Source organism: Nipponia nippon, unplaced genomic scaffold (assembly GCF_047370975.1).
Source record: "Nipponia nippon isolate SJK-2023a ecotype South Korea unplaced genomic scaffold, ASM4737097v1 scaffold_3, whole genome shotgun sequence".
Taxonomy (NCBI): Eukaryota; Metazoa; Chordata; class Aves; order Pelecaniformes; family Threskiornithidae; genus Nipponia; species Nipponia nippon.
The window spans coordinates 78,392,908-78,405,709 of NW_028262347.1; the positions used below are offsets into that span (position 1 = coordinate 78,392,908).

At 46.0% G+C, this 12,802-nt stretch overlaps 1 protein-coding gene across 1 annotated transcript in view; it reads right to left on the reverse strand.

Annotated features, from left to right (window-relative positions):
- The window catches only part of PHF21B (PHD finger protein 21B), a 166,187-nt gene extending 164,346 nt beyond the window's left edge, over positions 1 to 1,841 (reverse strand). The window contains exons 1-2 of the mRNA XM_009465054.2: positions 1,736 to 1,841; positions 1,386 to 1,451 (exon numbers count right to left, since the gene is read on the reverse strand). Of these exons, the coding sequence (XP_009463329.1) occupies positions 1,386 to 1,451; positions 1,736 to 1,753 (84 nt within the window). The 5' untranslated portion in view covers positions 1,754 to 1,841. The remainder of the gene's footprint in view (positions 1 to 1,385; positions 1,452 to 1,735) is intronic.
- Between the last annotated feature and the right edge of the window lie 10,961 nt (positions 1,842 to 12,802).

Here is a 12,802-nt window from a genome sequence, read left to right on the forward strand (position 1 = left end):
AAAAAGGAGGGGGGGGGGGAGGAAAGGGGGTGGAATGGCACACGTGCCCCCTTCCCCTCTCCCCCGGAGGTCCCCGGCCGGGAGGGCGGGAGGGGAGGGCGGGAGGGAGGCGGCGGCTTTGGGGGCGGCAGCCCGGCGCCCCGCGGGCGCTGTCCCCGGCCCCGGTGCTGAAAGGGCTGCCGCATTCCGGAGGAACCGCGCTCGCTGCCGCCGCTGGCGGGGCCGGCAGCCGAGGGACGGGGAGGGGAGCTCGGCACAGCCGCGCCGGCCCCACGGGGATGAGGCGCGGGTAGCGGGGGGGAACGAGGGCCAGCGGGGTGGAGAGGGAAAGTTCACCCCCGGAGGAGGGGGCGCTGAAGCCGGCAGATCTCCGGCCGGCTTTGTCAACTGCCCTTCCCGCACTGGAAGTCCTGAAAGTGGGGAGAGGGGCGCGGGGGGGCGCGGAGAGTTCCGTGAGTGGGAGCGCGGGGCTGCGGGCCTGAGCCTGCGCCCGCCGCCGCCGCTGTCCGCGGTGCTGAAATCCCGCCGCCCCCCGCCGCGCCCGGCAACTTTCCTCCCGGGGAGGGGGGGGGGAGCGGGTCGCGGGCGGAGCAGCGGGCCCGGGGGTCACCCGGCACAAAAAGAGAGATGAGAAAGTTTGGGGAGGGCAGGGGGAGAGGGAGGGGGAGGGAGGGAGGAAGGTTTCTGGGTTGTTTTGTTCCCCTCCTCCGGGGTTGGGGGTTTTTTTTTTGTTTGTTTGTTTGTTTCGTTTTCCTCCTCCGGCAGCTGAAACAGGTTAATCTGTTTTTATTCGTATTTTGGGAAGGGGGGAAAAAGTGAAAGTGCCTAAGTGAACTCGAATCAAAAGCTAACACGTCAGATCAGACCAAGGGAAGAGAAAGGCAAGTGGGGAGGGAAAAAAAAAAAAAAAAGAAGAAGAAGAAGAAGAAGAAAAGAAATAAAATAAAGTGATCAATAAAAATCAGTTTTGTAATCAAACCCAGAAATGGCTCCGAACTGGGCTCCAGCCTCCTCCCTCCCAACTCTTGCTCTGCACATTACACGGAAGTGCACAAAGTAGCCCAAGACAGGAGAATTTTCCATATTCCTAAAACATGTCGACCAACTCAAAATGGACGCCTCATTTTTTTTTTTTTTTACGTTTTAACTACTGCTTATCTTTTTACTACTAGTACTAAAATCATTCTTTCCCCAAGACAAGACATCCGAGAATCCGACCTCATTTTGAAAACATGCATTTTCTTACTTTACGCTTAGGAAAACGGATGTTATATTCTCCGCTGTCGGTATTTTTCAGCTAACGCCGACACTTTTCGGATGTTTAGAAAGTGCATTGTAAAAACAAGAAGAAAAACCAAACACAACTGAATCGATCTGTTCCTTACTTGTTTCTCATTAAGAGCTGCTATTCTTGATTGCCTTTCATGGATTTGTTTCTTAAGATCCCCGTTCTGCAAAAACGGCAATAAGATGCATATTAAAGGCAAAGTGTAAACTAACCCCTGTAATGAATAAACTTGCGATCTAGAAATTGTTCAAAGGCAAAACCGTTCCACCAAAGCCGTACGAAAGCATGCACACACAAAACACCCTCCTTAGTAAGAAAGCTCCGTGCAGACTACAAAATGAGATCTCTTACTGATAAAGTTTCTCATCCTGCTGTCCCAGCACAACTGCGCTTATTACAGCAGGGATAAAATACTGAAGAAGAGGAAAAAAAAAGATCTGCATTTACCTGTGGATCTTGCTTCATCTGTGCAACTAGTTTCTATAAAAAAAAAAAAAAAATCACCCCCAAAAAAGGAGGAATTAGAAACTGTTTCAAGTTTAATGGATTTTTTTAAATGTATGTATGTGTGTGGACGGGGGAGGGAGGGGGGTAAGGAACAAAGAGGCAAGTAAACACTGCGAGTCAGTTTCAAGCAAAGCTCATAAATATTCAAGTCTCGTCCTAATCTCTCCAACACACACACACACTCGCACACACTCACTCACACTCACGCACATGCACACTCACACACACACAAGCACCGACCGCAACCTTAACTCCGCATCTCCACACCGCACACACCGCCACCACACACACACACACACACACACACACACACACGGAGACAAAAAAAAAAAAAAAAAAAAGAAAGAAACTCAGCCAAACAAGCCGCAAAACTACTTTGGCGAAGTGCTCGCCATTGCCGCGGGGGGCCGGGGGGGCCCGGGGGGGGCCCCCGCCGCGGCCCCGGCCTCCCCCGCCGCCCCGGCCCCGGCCCCGCTCCCCCCCGCCCCTGATCGATCGACCCTGCGACAAGAAGCAACGGCTACTTGCTCGGCATGCAACACGGGCTCCCTCCCGATCCTCCTCTCCCTCTGGAAGGCACCGGGGATGGAAGAGCATTTTTTATTTGCTTATCAGTTTATTTTTTTTTTTACCTGATGACACTGGATTTCCACTTTTAACGCCTCTTGCAAGCTGTGTAGCTCCATCCCTGCAACTTGCCAGGCACTTTCCTGCCACTTTCAGATCCGAATGAAGTTTTTTTGTTTGTTTGTTTGGTTTGGTTTTTGGTTGGGTTTTGTTTGGCTTGCTTTTTTTTTTTTTTTTTTTTTTTTTGCTCCCTTTCTTTTCGCTTTCTTTCCTTTTTTTTTTTTTTTGCCTTTTTTTTTTCTCTCTCTCGCTTTTTGCAACCGACCCGCCAGCCAGCCCCCCCTCCCTCCACGCAAAAAAAAAAAAAAAAAAAAAAAAAAATTAAAAAAAATGAATTAAAAAAAAAAAAAGAAGGAAAGAAAGAAAGGCCAGGAAAAAATAAAAAAAAAAAAAAAGAGGAAAAAGGAATGGCAGTAACAACAACAATAATATTAAAAAAAAAGCGACCACAACAATCGAAAGAAACAACTACTCAGTCTGCAAAGCAAGTTCTTTGCCTCTTTGCTGGGGACACAGACTCATCACTCACTTTCCGCCAAAGTAGGGGGGCCCCTCCCCCCGCGCCCCCGCCCGCGCGCCCCCCGCGCCTCCCCCCCCCGCCGCCCCCGCTCCGCCCCGCGGCCGCTCCGCCGCCTCCCGCCGCCCCGCCGCCCCCGCCAATGGGGACGGCAAGGGCTGCGAACGGGAGGGACTATATTTCCTCGGAGTGCGCGCCTTGATTTCACTTTGCCTGAGGAAAAAAGTTGTGCCTCGGCCGCAATGCTAATGCGGCGGTGCCCGGATGGAGCGGGGGGGGCGGGGGGGGAGGAGCGGGAGGGGGGGAGTGAAGGCTCGCGGCCCGCGCATGCGCCCTGCCCCCGCCGCCGCCGCCGCCGCGGTAGGCGAGAGAACAACAAAGTGCCGGCGCGGGGGCCCGCGGGGAGAGGGGCGGGGCGGGGCGGGGCGGGGGCGGGGGGCGGGGCGGAGGAGGGGTCGGCTCTCTCTCGGCCCCCCCCCCCCCCCCATCGCCTCAGGGCTGCCGGCGCTGCCGGGGTTCCTCTGTGGCGGGGTAGCGCGGCCTTCCCTCCCCGACCCCGCGGGTGTCCGCTGTGGGCTGCCTTGGGGCGGGGGAAGGGACCCCCCACCCAGCTTGGCGAGAGACAGGTCCCAGCGGCTGAGGGGGGGAAGTTTCTTCCAGTCCAGTCGTCCGTCCCTCCCCCCCCCGCCATCTTCTCCGCGCACTCCCACCCTGCTGCTCCCCGCTCTCTGCTCCCGTTGCTGGATCTCCTCTCCCCTTCCCCCAGCCGGGGCAGCCGTCCCTCGCCCCGTGCCGCCACAGGCCGGTGGCGCCTCCCGCTGCCGGGACCGGGTCTGCCCGGCGGCGCGCGAGCAGCCGTTGGTAGGGGCTGTGAGGGACCCGCTGCCCCGCGGGGGGGGGCCCCGCCCCCCAAAAAAACTTCCCCCACAAAACTTCTTCCCCCAACAGCCCGGGCTCCTGCCCCGCTCCCGGCGTCCCGGGGAACGGCACCTGCAGCAGGTGCTGGCTTCGACACCGAGCGGGGCTTCAGCACCGAGCGGGGCTTCAGCCGCTTCAACACGCAAGCTCAGGCGGCGGGCAGCCGGGTGTCAGGGCGGGTCACGTTTAAACTGTTCCCCGCTCACCCCGTCTTCGGCCACCTGCTCCTAGCCAGAAGAAGCTGCTGCACCCCTGGCTTGTGCCGAGCCCACTGCTGGGGTGCTCGCACCTTGAAACGGGACGTCGAACCGGAGCCGTGTTAAACAGCAAAGTATTTTTAGGGGAGCGAAAGTTTTCTGGTGGGCGAGCTGTTTCCAGGTCTGCAGCTAACTGCCCGACCAAGCAAGTTGCAACACTTGGGAACGGGATGGGACCTGTGGGACGTGCGGGCACGCAACCCGTTCAAACGACGGCAGAACGGAACCACGGCCTTCGTTTAGCTACTAAATAACAGCAGCAAGACTTTAAACCGGCACGGAAGGGTCAGCTTAAGTGGATACTCCAGCCAAGTCAAGCCACGGTTCCTTGGCTGTCAGTAACAGATAGGTGTGCCGCCAGGTCACCCTGCACCACCGATGTGTGTGGACAGATCAGGAGTGGACAGAAGCATGTCACTTTTATGTCACTTTTCTTCCACAAATATGTGACCCGGCTTCAGGTCATACGGACAGACACTACCTGATCCAGCGTCAAGCCTCCTGTCAATTTTTTAAATACATTTAAACCATCGGCACAAATTTATACAAAGTCAATGTTTTGCCATGTAGCTGCAGTATTTTCAATGCAGTAATAGGAGCCGTGAAGTTAGATTTACTGTCGACGCGTGGCCAGAGTGGGGTTGGAAGCCAAAAATAATGCTCAGGGTAATTTTATTGATGACAGTCAAAATTTAGGGCACATTTTAACAAGCAGTTAGACGAGAGAGTGCTGGGGACAAAAACCTTAATGCGTCCATACTCCCATTCCTGCAATGACTGAACGCTGATATTTTATTTAAACTACATTAAAACATTAAGTTGAAACTCACCCTAAATGGTTAGTCAGTATTTAAAACACCACTGTGCTCCAGATGTGCTTGGATGCCAATTTTAATAACTAATTAAATTCATCTCAAAACTAATTAAAGACACCAAAACCAACTTACATCAACTATACTGTAATTAAAGCTATTTCGAGATGTAACATGCTGGGAGTCCAAAATATTGTATCCAGTTTTCATTAAACTTCTCAAATATATCCTGCCCAAACATAACACAACTTCTTACATTAAAATCATATAAAGATTCATGGTGAAATATTCTCAGTCTGCCAAAATTAGCAACAAAGACTAAATTGAAAATTTCTATTAACCTTACAACTAAAGAAATTATTTTAGAAGAGCTGTGTTCAAGTTAGTAATATTTGTTATGGTAAAAAACTGCACTTACAGCATTTCTTTAGTGTCCGCACATGGCTTGAACAGGTAAAATCGAGAAGGTAGTTCCACTCTTTTTCTCAAGATAATTTCTAAGTCAGTTTGTTTTACATAGTGTACTTGGTGTCTCGATTGAAACTATCGGAGGGGATGTTTAATTCTCAATCAATAAAATGGCTTTGCTGTACGGGAGATTTTTAAACTCTCCCTACTCAGATGTGTAAGGACAAGTAGGTCAATCCTGCAGATACTGATGAATATGAAACTGTTTCAGTGTAGACTCAGTGTAACTTCTCACACGTTCTATACGAAGGTTATTTTGTAGTGCTAGACCCAATAAAGTAGGGCTTTGCGAGGTACCTAAATACCTGATGATCTGACATCTGCAGTAAGGTGCATGAGTAGGCTAGGCTGCTAAGCAGTTATTCAGAAATTTAAAGTGGCTCTACACAAGCTAACGAAGCATTTGAACTAACTTTGGAGAAAGGGAAGCCTGAAGGTTTTTGACATTGAGAGCGTTACCTTTGTAACCTCTGGTAATATGAGTGCAAAATTCTGTGATTTCAGAATCAGGCCATCGACTAAAACTGACTAAACTGGTCAAGTGTGATTTCTTTACATATTAGTTGTTAATTCGTTGACATTATGCTGGTTGATTTGTTTTAATGCATATTTCACTGGTAGAGCAAAGAGACCTTTTCTCAGCATTATAAAATAGTCACTTGTTCATCAGAACAAAAATAAGAATTACCGTTAGCCTAACTGCTTGCAAAGAAGCGCACAGTTTCATGAAGTGTACAATTTTATGGCATTACCTGCAAGGGGCGAGGGTTATTGTGTCATCCTTCCCACATCAGTGAGATGCCAACAGGAGAAGTTTTGAAATTTATTTCGATCTGCCTGCCATTCAAAAATTGGTTTATACATCTACAGTGCCACGATGGGTCACAGATTTTAATATAAATATAAATTATAAACCATAATGAAGAACATTGCTTTTCATGTATTGATACTGCTTATATTGTTTTCTAGGGAAGTTGTGTAAAATACATTAATCTGTCAAATACATTTATGCAACAACATTAGGCAGTCACCTATAAAAATGTTAACAGCTTTATGCAGTTTACTTGGAGCTTATGATGGCAAAAGTCATCTTGCTTGCTGGAGGGGCATGAGAGCTCAGTGAGCTTCCCTTCCACCTATGCATCTGCATAAGGGACGCTTACAGTTTAGCTGGAAAATGCAGAGGGAATGGGAGACCAAGCAGAGCGGCTGGCAGCCTTGCAGAGTGGTCTGCCTAAGCATGGAAATTCATGGTCGGTGCTCACCAAAAGAAGTCATGTTACATGTCATGTGATAAAACACATTTTTCATTGACCCCTGGAAAGATTATCCTTGCTCATAGAAGTTGTGGAACTTCAGAAGTCCTCCAGAAGAAACTGTACCCTTCCTTTCTCCTCACAGTGGAGATCACCTTCAGAGCCTGGATGGGGACTTTTACACACAAAAATGCTCTGCAGTCCTGGAGTAAAAGTGTGTGTTCTGCAGTGAAATATAAATGTAAGCTCTCTGTTGCCAAAAGTTTTGTTCGCTTCTGTATGACATTGTTTGGATGAATAAGAACCGAGAGTCCAATTTTACAAACACTTCCCCTCATGAAAAGCTTTTTGCATGTGAATCAATTTGAAAGTCCTTGGGACTAACGTCACTTATGTGCACAAGCGTTTCTAAACCAGACCCTTTTCCTGCAAAAAATTATTGCAGAAATGTATTTGACAGAATGACCTACGTTATAGGATTACCTAAAAATGCACAGTACAATATCAATAAAAGATCAATAAATGAAACTTTTTGCAACAATATTTCCTGCATACGAAGACTTAGGACCAATCGTTGTATCAACACAAGACACCCAAAAGTTCTTGCTTCTAATGCACCTGATTACAGGTAGCCAGGAATCCAACATCTGAGAGTCGAACCTCACACTTCAAATCCCCACAAGAGGTGACGATGGTCCTCCCTTATCAGATACTATTACTGATTCGGGAGAAGACTTGCAAAGCCACAAGGAGAACATGACACTTAATTGCTTTTGGTAATGCCATATTTCTATTCTAACTTGGAAAATCCACGTCCCCACATACCCTTGTGTAATGCGCTCTCTCTCTTTGTAGGAAAGAGTGCTACAAAGACGTAGAGGAATAAAGTACTGGACAGTGATTTGTAAATACAACCAGTGGCTTTACTGCAAATTCCATGCACTCCAAATTCCTCTTCCCAAACTGGCAAGGAAAACTGTCTGAAGATAATAAGATCATGGCCAGCTGAACAAGAAGGGAGCAGCTGCTCAACGCAGGCTGCCCTGGGAAAGTACTTGAAGTGAATGGCAACGTACCGTGCAGGTTCATCTTTGTACAAGCCACTATCAACTTTCCCGCAAGAGCAAGGGCTCTTTCTGCACATGGGAATAGCCAGTGGTAATAAAACGTAGGAACCATCCAGGTAAGAAAAAAGAACAGAGCGTGAAGCCACGTTGAGAGGCTTAAGGTTAGCTGATCTATCCAAGATGCGTAGTTTGTCCTGTATTTTCTGGGTACCTCCATCTTGCAATATGTTCCTTCCGCTTTTAAGATCACCCCTCCAGCTTAACTGAGAAAATGCTTTAGAGAACTGGAATTATTTTATGGAAGTAACTTCTTCCTCTTCCCAAAGTCAACTTAACTGGGGACGAGAGACAATGGTTATTTCAGTGAGACTGAGAGATGTAGCCAGCTCTTGTCTTTGGTGGAAAAACCTTCAGGAGAGGCAAAATGAATCAGGAAATGCATTAATTCTCTGTGATTATCAGAGGGAAGGGATATGAAGAACAATGAAATGCTGATGTCTAAGATACGCAGGAGGCTGCAACAATCATCTAAAGATCTGCTCCTCTGGGTTCACTTCTAAGTCTTTGACATCCTCCCTGTCTCATTACCTGGACTGCCCACAACCCCACAATTCGTTCACCAGAGTTGCAAATTATTCACTCTTCACGGGTTCATAAGTTAGCTCTTCCATGCAGTTGAAAGAGGAATTGTGTCCTTTCCCTTCCTTTACGTGAGTAAAATCAGGGTCACAGGAGCAGAACTTATTCTTCTTCGATTGCTTCTGCATCATGCTTTTGAAAGCTGAGAGGACCCCAACTATTAATGATGCATTGTTAGACAACAACAACATATGACTGCATTTCAATTCCTTTGGAGATTCAGTGTGGGAAAAAAGAGCTTACCCTACCAACCACGATAAAGACCTCTGCTGAACTTTGGGAACCCCCACTCCACTGGAATTCCTCAAGCTATTATTCCTTGTGTGCAGCTTTCTTCCTCATCTTGCTGTCGTCTTTGTCTTCTTTTCAGCACCCTTTCAATTCCCGCCAGCTGCTGCTCAACTCACATACTTTGTCCAGCCTGATCCTGCTCCCTCAGATGGTTCTGGAAGTACAATGATATGGCAGCATCAGGTGCCTGCAGATGAGGCAGGCATTTAAGATACTTCAGCATGTCTCCAGTGGCGGTCTGACATCTAGTGATCTTCTGTCAATACGGACAAATCGTTTCACCTACTCCCTTCCCCATCGCCTGCCAGAAAATCTTTGACTCCAACTAACATTTATTCCTCTAAGGTAGAATGGAAGAGAAGCAGCAAATCAGCATCTTACCAGATTTCTCACACTGTTGATTACAACCATGTAATATTGTCATTTACGAACTATAAGACATAATGGAGAGTATAACATTTGGAGATAATCTGAAGTTTGGAGGGCAATACGTATGTGAAAGGCTAGGATAAGAGTTCAGAATGATTGTGACAAATTGGAGAAATGGTCTGAAAAAGTATGCGATTCCATATGAACAAGTGTTAGAGATTAAATTTAGGCAGATATAGTCAACTTCACAAATACAGGAACTAACTGCTTAAATAGTGGTTCTGCAGGAAAGGGATTTGAGTTTATCATGGATCACAAGCTGAATGAGAGCCAAAAACGTCAGGTTGTTGCAAAAAGGGCTGAGATGCGTAAACAGGAGTGAAGTCATTAAGAGACATGAAATGATCCTTCTGCTCTGCTCAGCATTGGCAAAGCCTCGGCTGGACAACTATGTCCAATTCTGAGTACCACACTTCAAGAAACATGCGGCTGAACTGGAGAGAAAGCAGAGGACATTAGTAAGAGCAATCAGAGGTCTGGAGAATGTTTAATCTGCAAAGAAAGGGTTAGTTAAAGGCTTGGAATTACTGAGGCTAGCAGGAGGACTGAGGAGAGACATATTAACAGTCTTCGGACATATAGAAAGAGAAAGGGAATAACTGGTTCTTCTCATCCAGGGGGAGAGAACAGGAAGGGTTAGATTTACATTGCAGCAAGGGAGATTCAGACTAAATGTTACAAAAAATATGTCTAAAGGCAAAAGTAGGTAATGTTGGTACACATTGCCTTTGGAGATGCTGGAATCACTGGTACTGGAGATCTCTAAGAAAGTGTTAAACAAACAACCTCCAGAAAGGATAGGGGTATTGTTTGATACTCTCTTGGAGGAATGGGAGAGGCAAGATGACCTTTTAAGACCTTTTCTGGACGAGTGTACTATCATCCCTCTGGTAGTACAGCTGATGCATCACACTAGGGCACCCTAAATTGCATCTACTACCAGCTCTCCTTCCTCACAGGGTTCCTCCTGTTGATACTCAGCTGTCCTGGCTTACGTTTCACTCTCTAACTGGCCACACACAACTCTTATTCCCAGTTACCAAATTACAATAGATATTAACCTTATGCCTTGCAACCTATTGCTTCTGTTGTTAAAGCATCATAAACCCAAACTTCCCATTGATTGGTTGAATAGCAAAAGGCAAAAAAGTGATTCTTATGTCCATATTCCAGTTACCAGGATTTTTAAACTCCCAGTCACCTTCATCTAGAGGGGGGTAAAAGAAAGAGAACAGGCACATTTTCTTTGTACTAATTCCAAATGTAAAACACAACTTGAAAGAAGACTAAAATACTGCTAGGCTTTAAAGAAGTATCAAGATTTTTCTGAATGTGTTTATCTTCTTGCTTTACTTTTTCCACATCCACAGAAATGGTTTACGCATACTGACTTCTCAGAAATACTCTTAGTATCAGTCAGGACAAGCACAAGATCCTTCCTAACTCGAAGACTCTAGAGGCTAGTAGATATAAACACACTCTCCTGGCTTTCTTTGTGAGAGAAGGATCACATCAAAAACCGTAGAAGCTACAGATTCCATATAACAGAAGACAGGATGTTGTTCTAGGGCATTGCCATAATCTAAAAGCAGATATGCAGCAATTTTAGAATGCAACCAAAAGACAACACTACTCACTTTGGCCTGTCTCTAAAAGTTGCTTCTACAAAACTGGCATCCACAATGGAACACCTTGAGGCTTTTCCGCAGTCTTTGTCCTATCATTATAAGGGCAAATTTTCTTCTCCTTGCTCTAGCGAGGCATTCAGGATTTGGCTCGTGGGATCTTTCTGTCACGCTACGTTCATTCATATCAGCTGCATCCCAGTTCTGGAACACAGATTTCCTCAACACAGAAGGTTTGAGGGCCCAGAAGACCAGATCTGTAACGGTATTTACACCTCTGACTTGGATCCCAAGCAGCTTTAGAAGTCTGACTCATCCTGCAAAGCACCAATTTGTTTGATTTCAGAAGGTGTTAGGTGCCTGTAAACCTTTAAAATCTGGCTTTTCCCTTGAGGCAGGAGCTCTTCATCTTGTAGTGTCAAGTCCATTGTTTGCAATTAAATGGTTTCCTTTCCATTATCAGCTCTAAGCATTTCTCTAGTTATAACGCTATCCCTTGTTCTCCCATTGTGTTATATGCGTTTTCCTGATCTGCCTTTCATCATGCCTTTCATCCTGTCCTTCCATCTTTCTCTTATATCTCCCCTGATTTTTCCCAGCTATTGCATTTTAGCCTTCTATCTGGATCCCAGGATCAGACCTACCAAGCAGACTATGAATCTCAAGGTAGGACAAAATTCTGTTCTATGTGCAGACAACTCTTAATGACTTCAATGGAAAATGCCTGATTACATCTGCAGAAAAGATTTGGCCCTTTAACAGCAAAACGCCACCAATATTTTTGTGCGTTTGACAAACTACCAGTGGGTTACATGACAGTGTAAATCACCAACTGGGCTTTTGCTTTCATTTCAGTCCTTGGAAAGTCCTTCCCTGTGCTGTCATACCCAGAGGTAAAAGGACTTCTGAAAAACGCAGACTTTCCAATGCAAGAAAAAAAATCTATTAAAATAAAACCTTTTGGCACATTTGCAAGTCTCAGCAGCACTGCCCCCATGCTGTTTTTACGAAAAACAGCTGCATCAGTAAATGTAACATAGAACTTCAGGTAAAAGAGATAAACAATACATTTCTCTCTCTTGTCAGGAATGATCATGAAGAATTGACTTAAGTTCTATCACTCATCTTCTCAAAATCCCAAGCTAGGCACACACGCTTTCTTTGAGGGCAAAAAGGTAAAGTCAGCTCCATTCCTCCATTCCAACCCAATTCCTCTTTATTCTAAATACCAAACTTAGTTTTTGTATGCTGCTTCTCACGTATCACATACTCTACGGTGCCTGGTAAAGTAAATGAGCTGCTTTTTGGAAGCATGGTTCCCCATAGGGGATTGTTGTATTCATCTTCCCTCGGAAGAGTTAAAACAAATAGTTCTCTTCTCAGTTGATTTTGTTTTGTTTTGTAAGAACAACATTTTGAATCTCTCTAAATAGACTTTTACATCCATGTAAATGACCATACAAAGTGTATAATACTGCTAAAACCCAAGCTCTAGTACTGTCCCCATATTATAGAGCAGCCTGTGTGGAAAGGTAGCTAAGCTCCATGTAGTCCTGGACATTTGGGAAAAGCTGGTCAAGAAAATGTTCTTTCTGGAAAAGGCAAGGAATGTCAAGGAATTGTACAGTGCAACCAGTGCAGAAAGAACATCTAACATCTTACTCAGAGGAGGAGACGTTCTTGGGCTGAACTGCTGAAGCAAGTCCTGAGAGCGTAACACACCCCTGATTTACACCTGTGGTGTCAGTGCAAAGTATAATCGCTGCCTGTGAGATTTAAATCAATGCAGTGTGATTTTTAAAAGCTCTCATACTGGGCTAACATCACGAACTTTGAAGTGAAGGATAAAATTCAAATGAGGTATAATAATGCTGAGCACTTCTGAAAATCCCTCCCATGACCTTGAGGCTCAAGGAATACTTTAAAATTTGATCAGCAAATTCTGGGTGTTTCTCTTCTCTAGCTGGAAAGGGTGCTTTTTTTTCCCCAGAGAATCAAGGCACTTTGAGTCATACCAAGTTACACATCTGAAAACAAAGAGTAGCCAAATTCACTACCTTTTTTAAAAAAAAAATAAAAATTAGGCTAGAAGCATAACAAC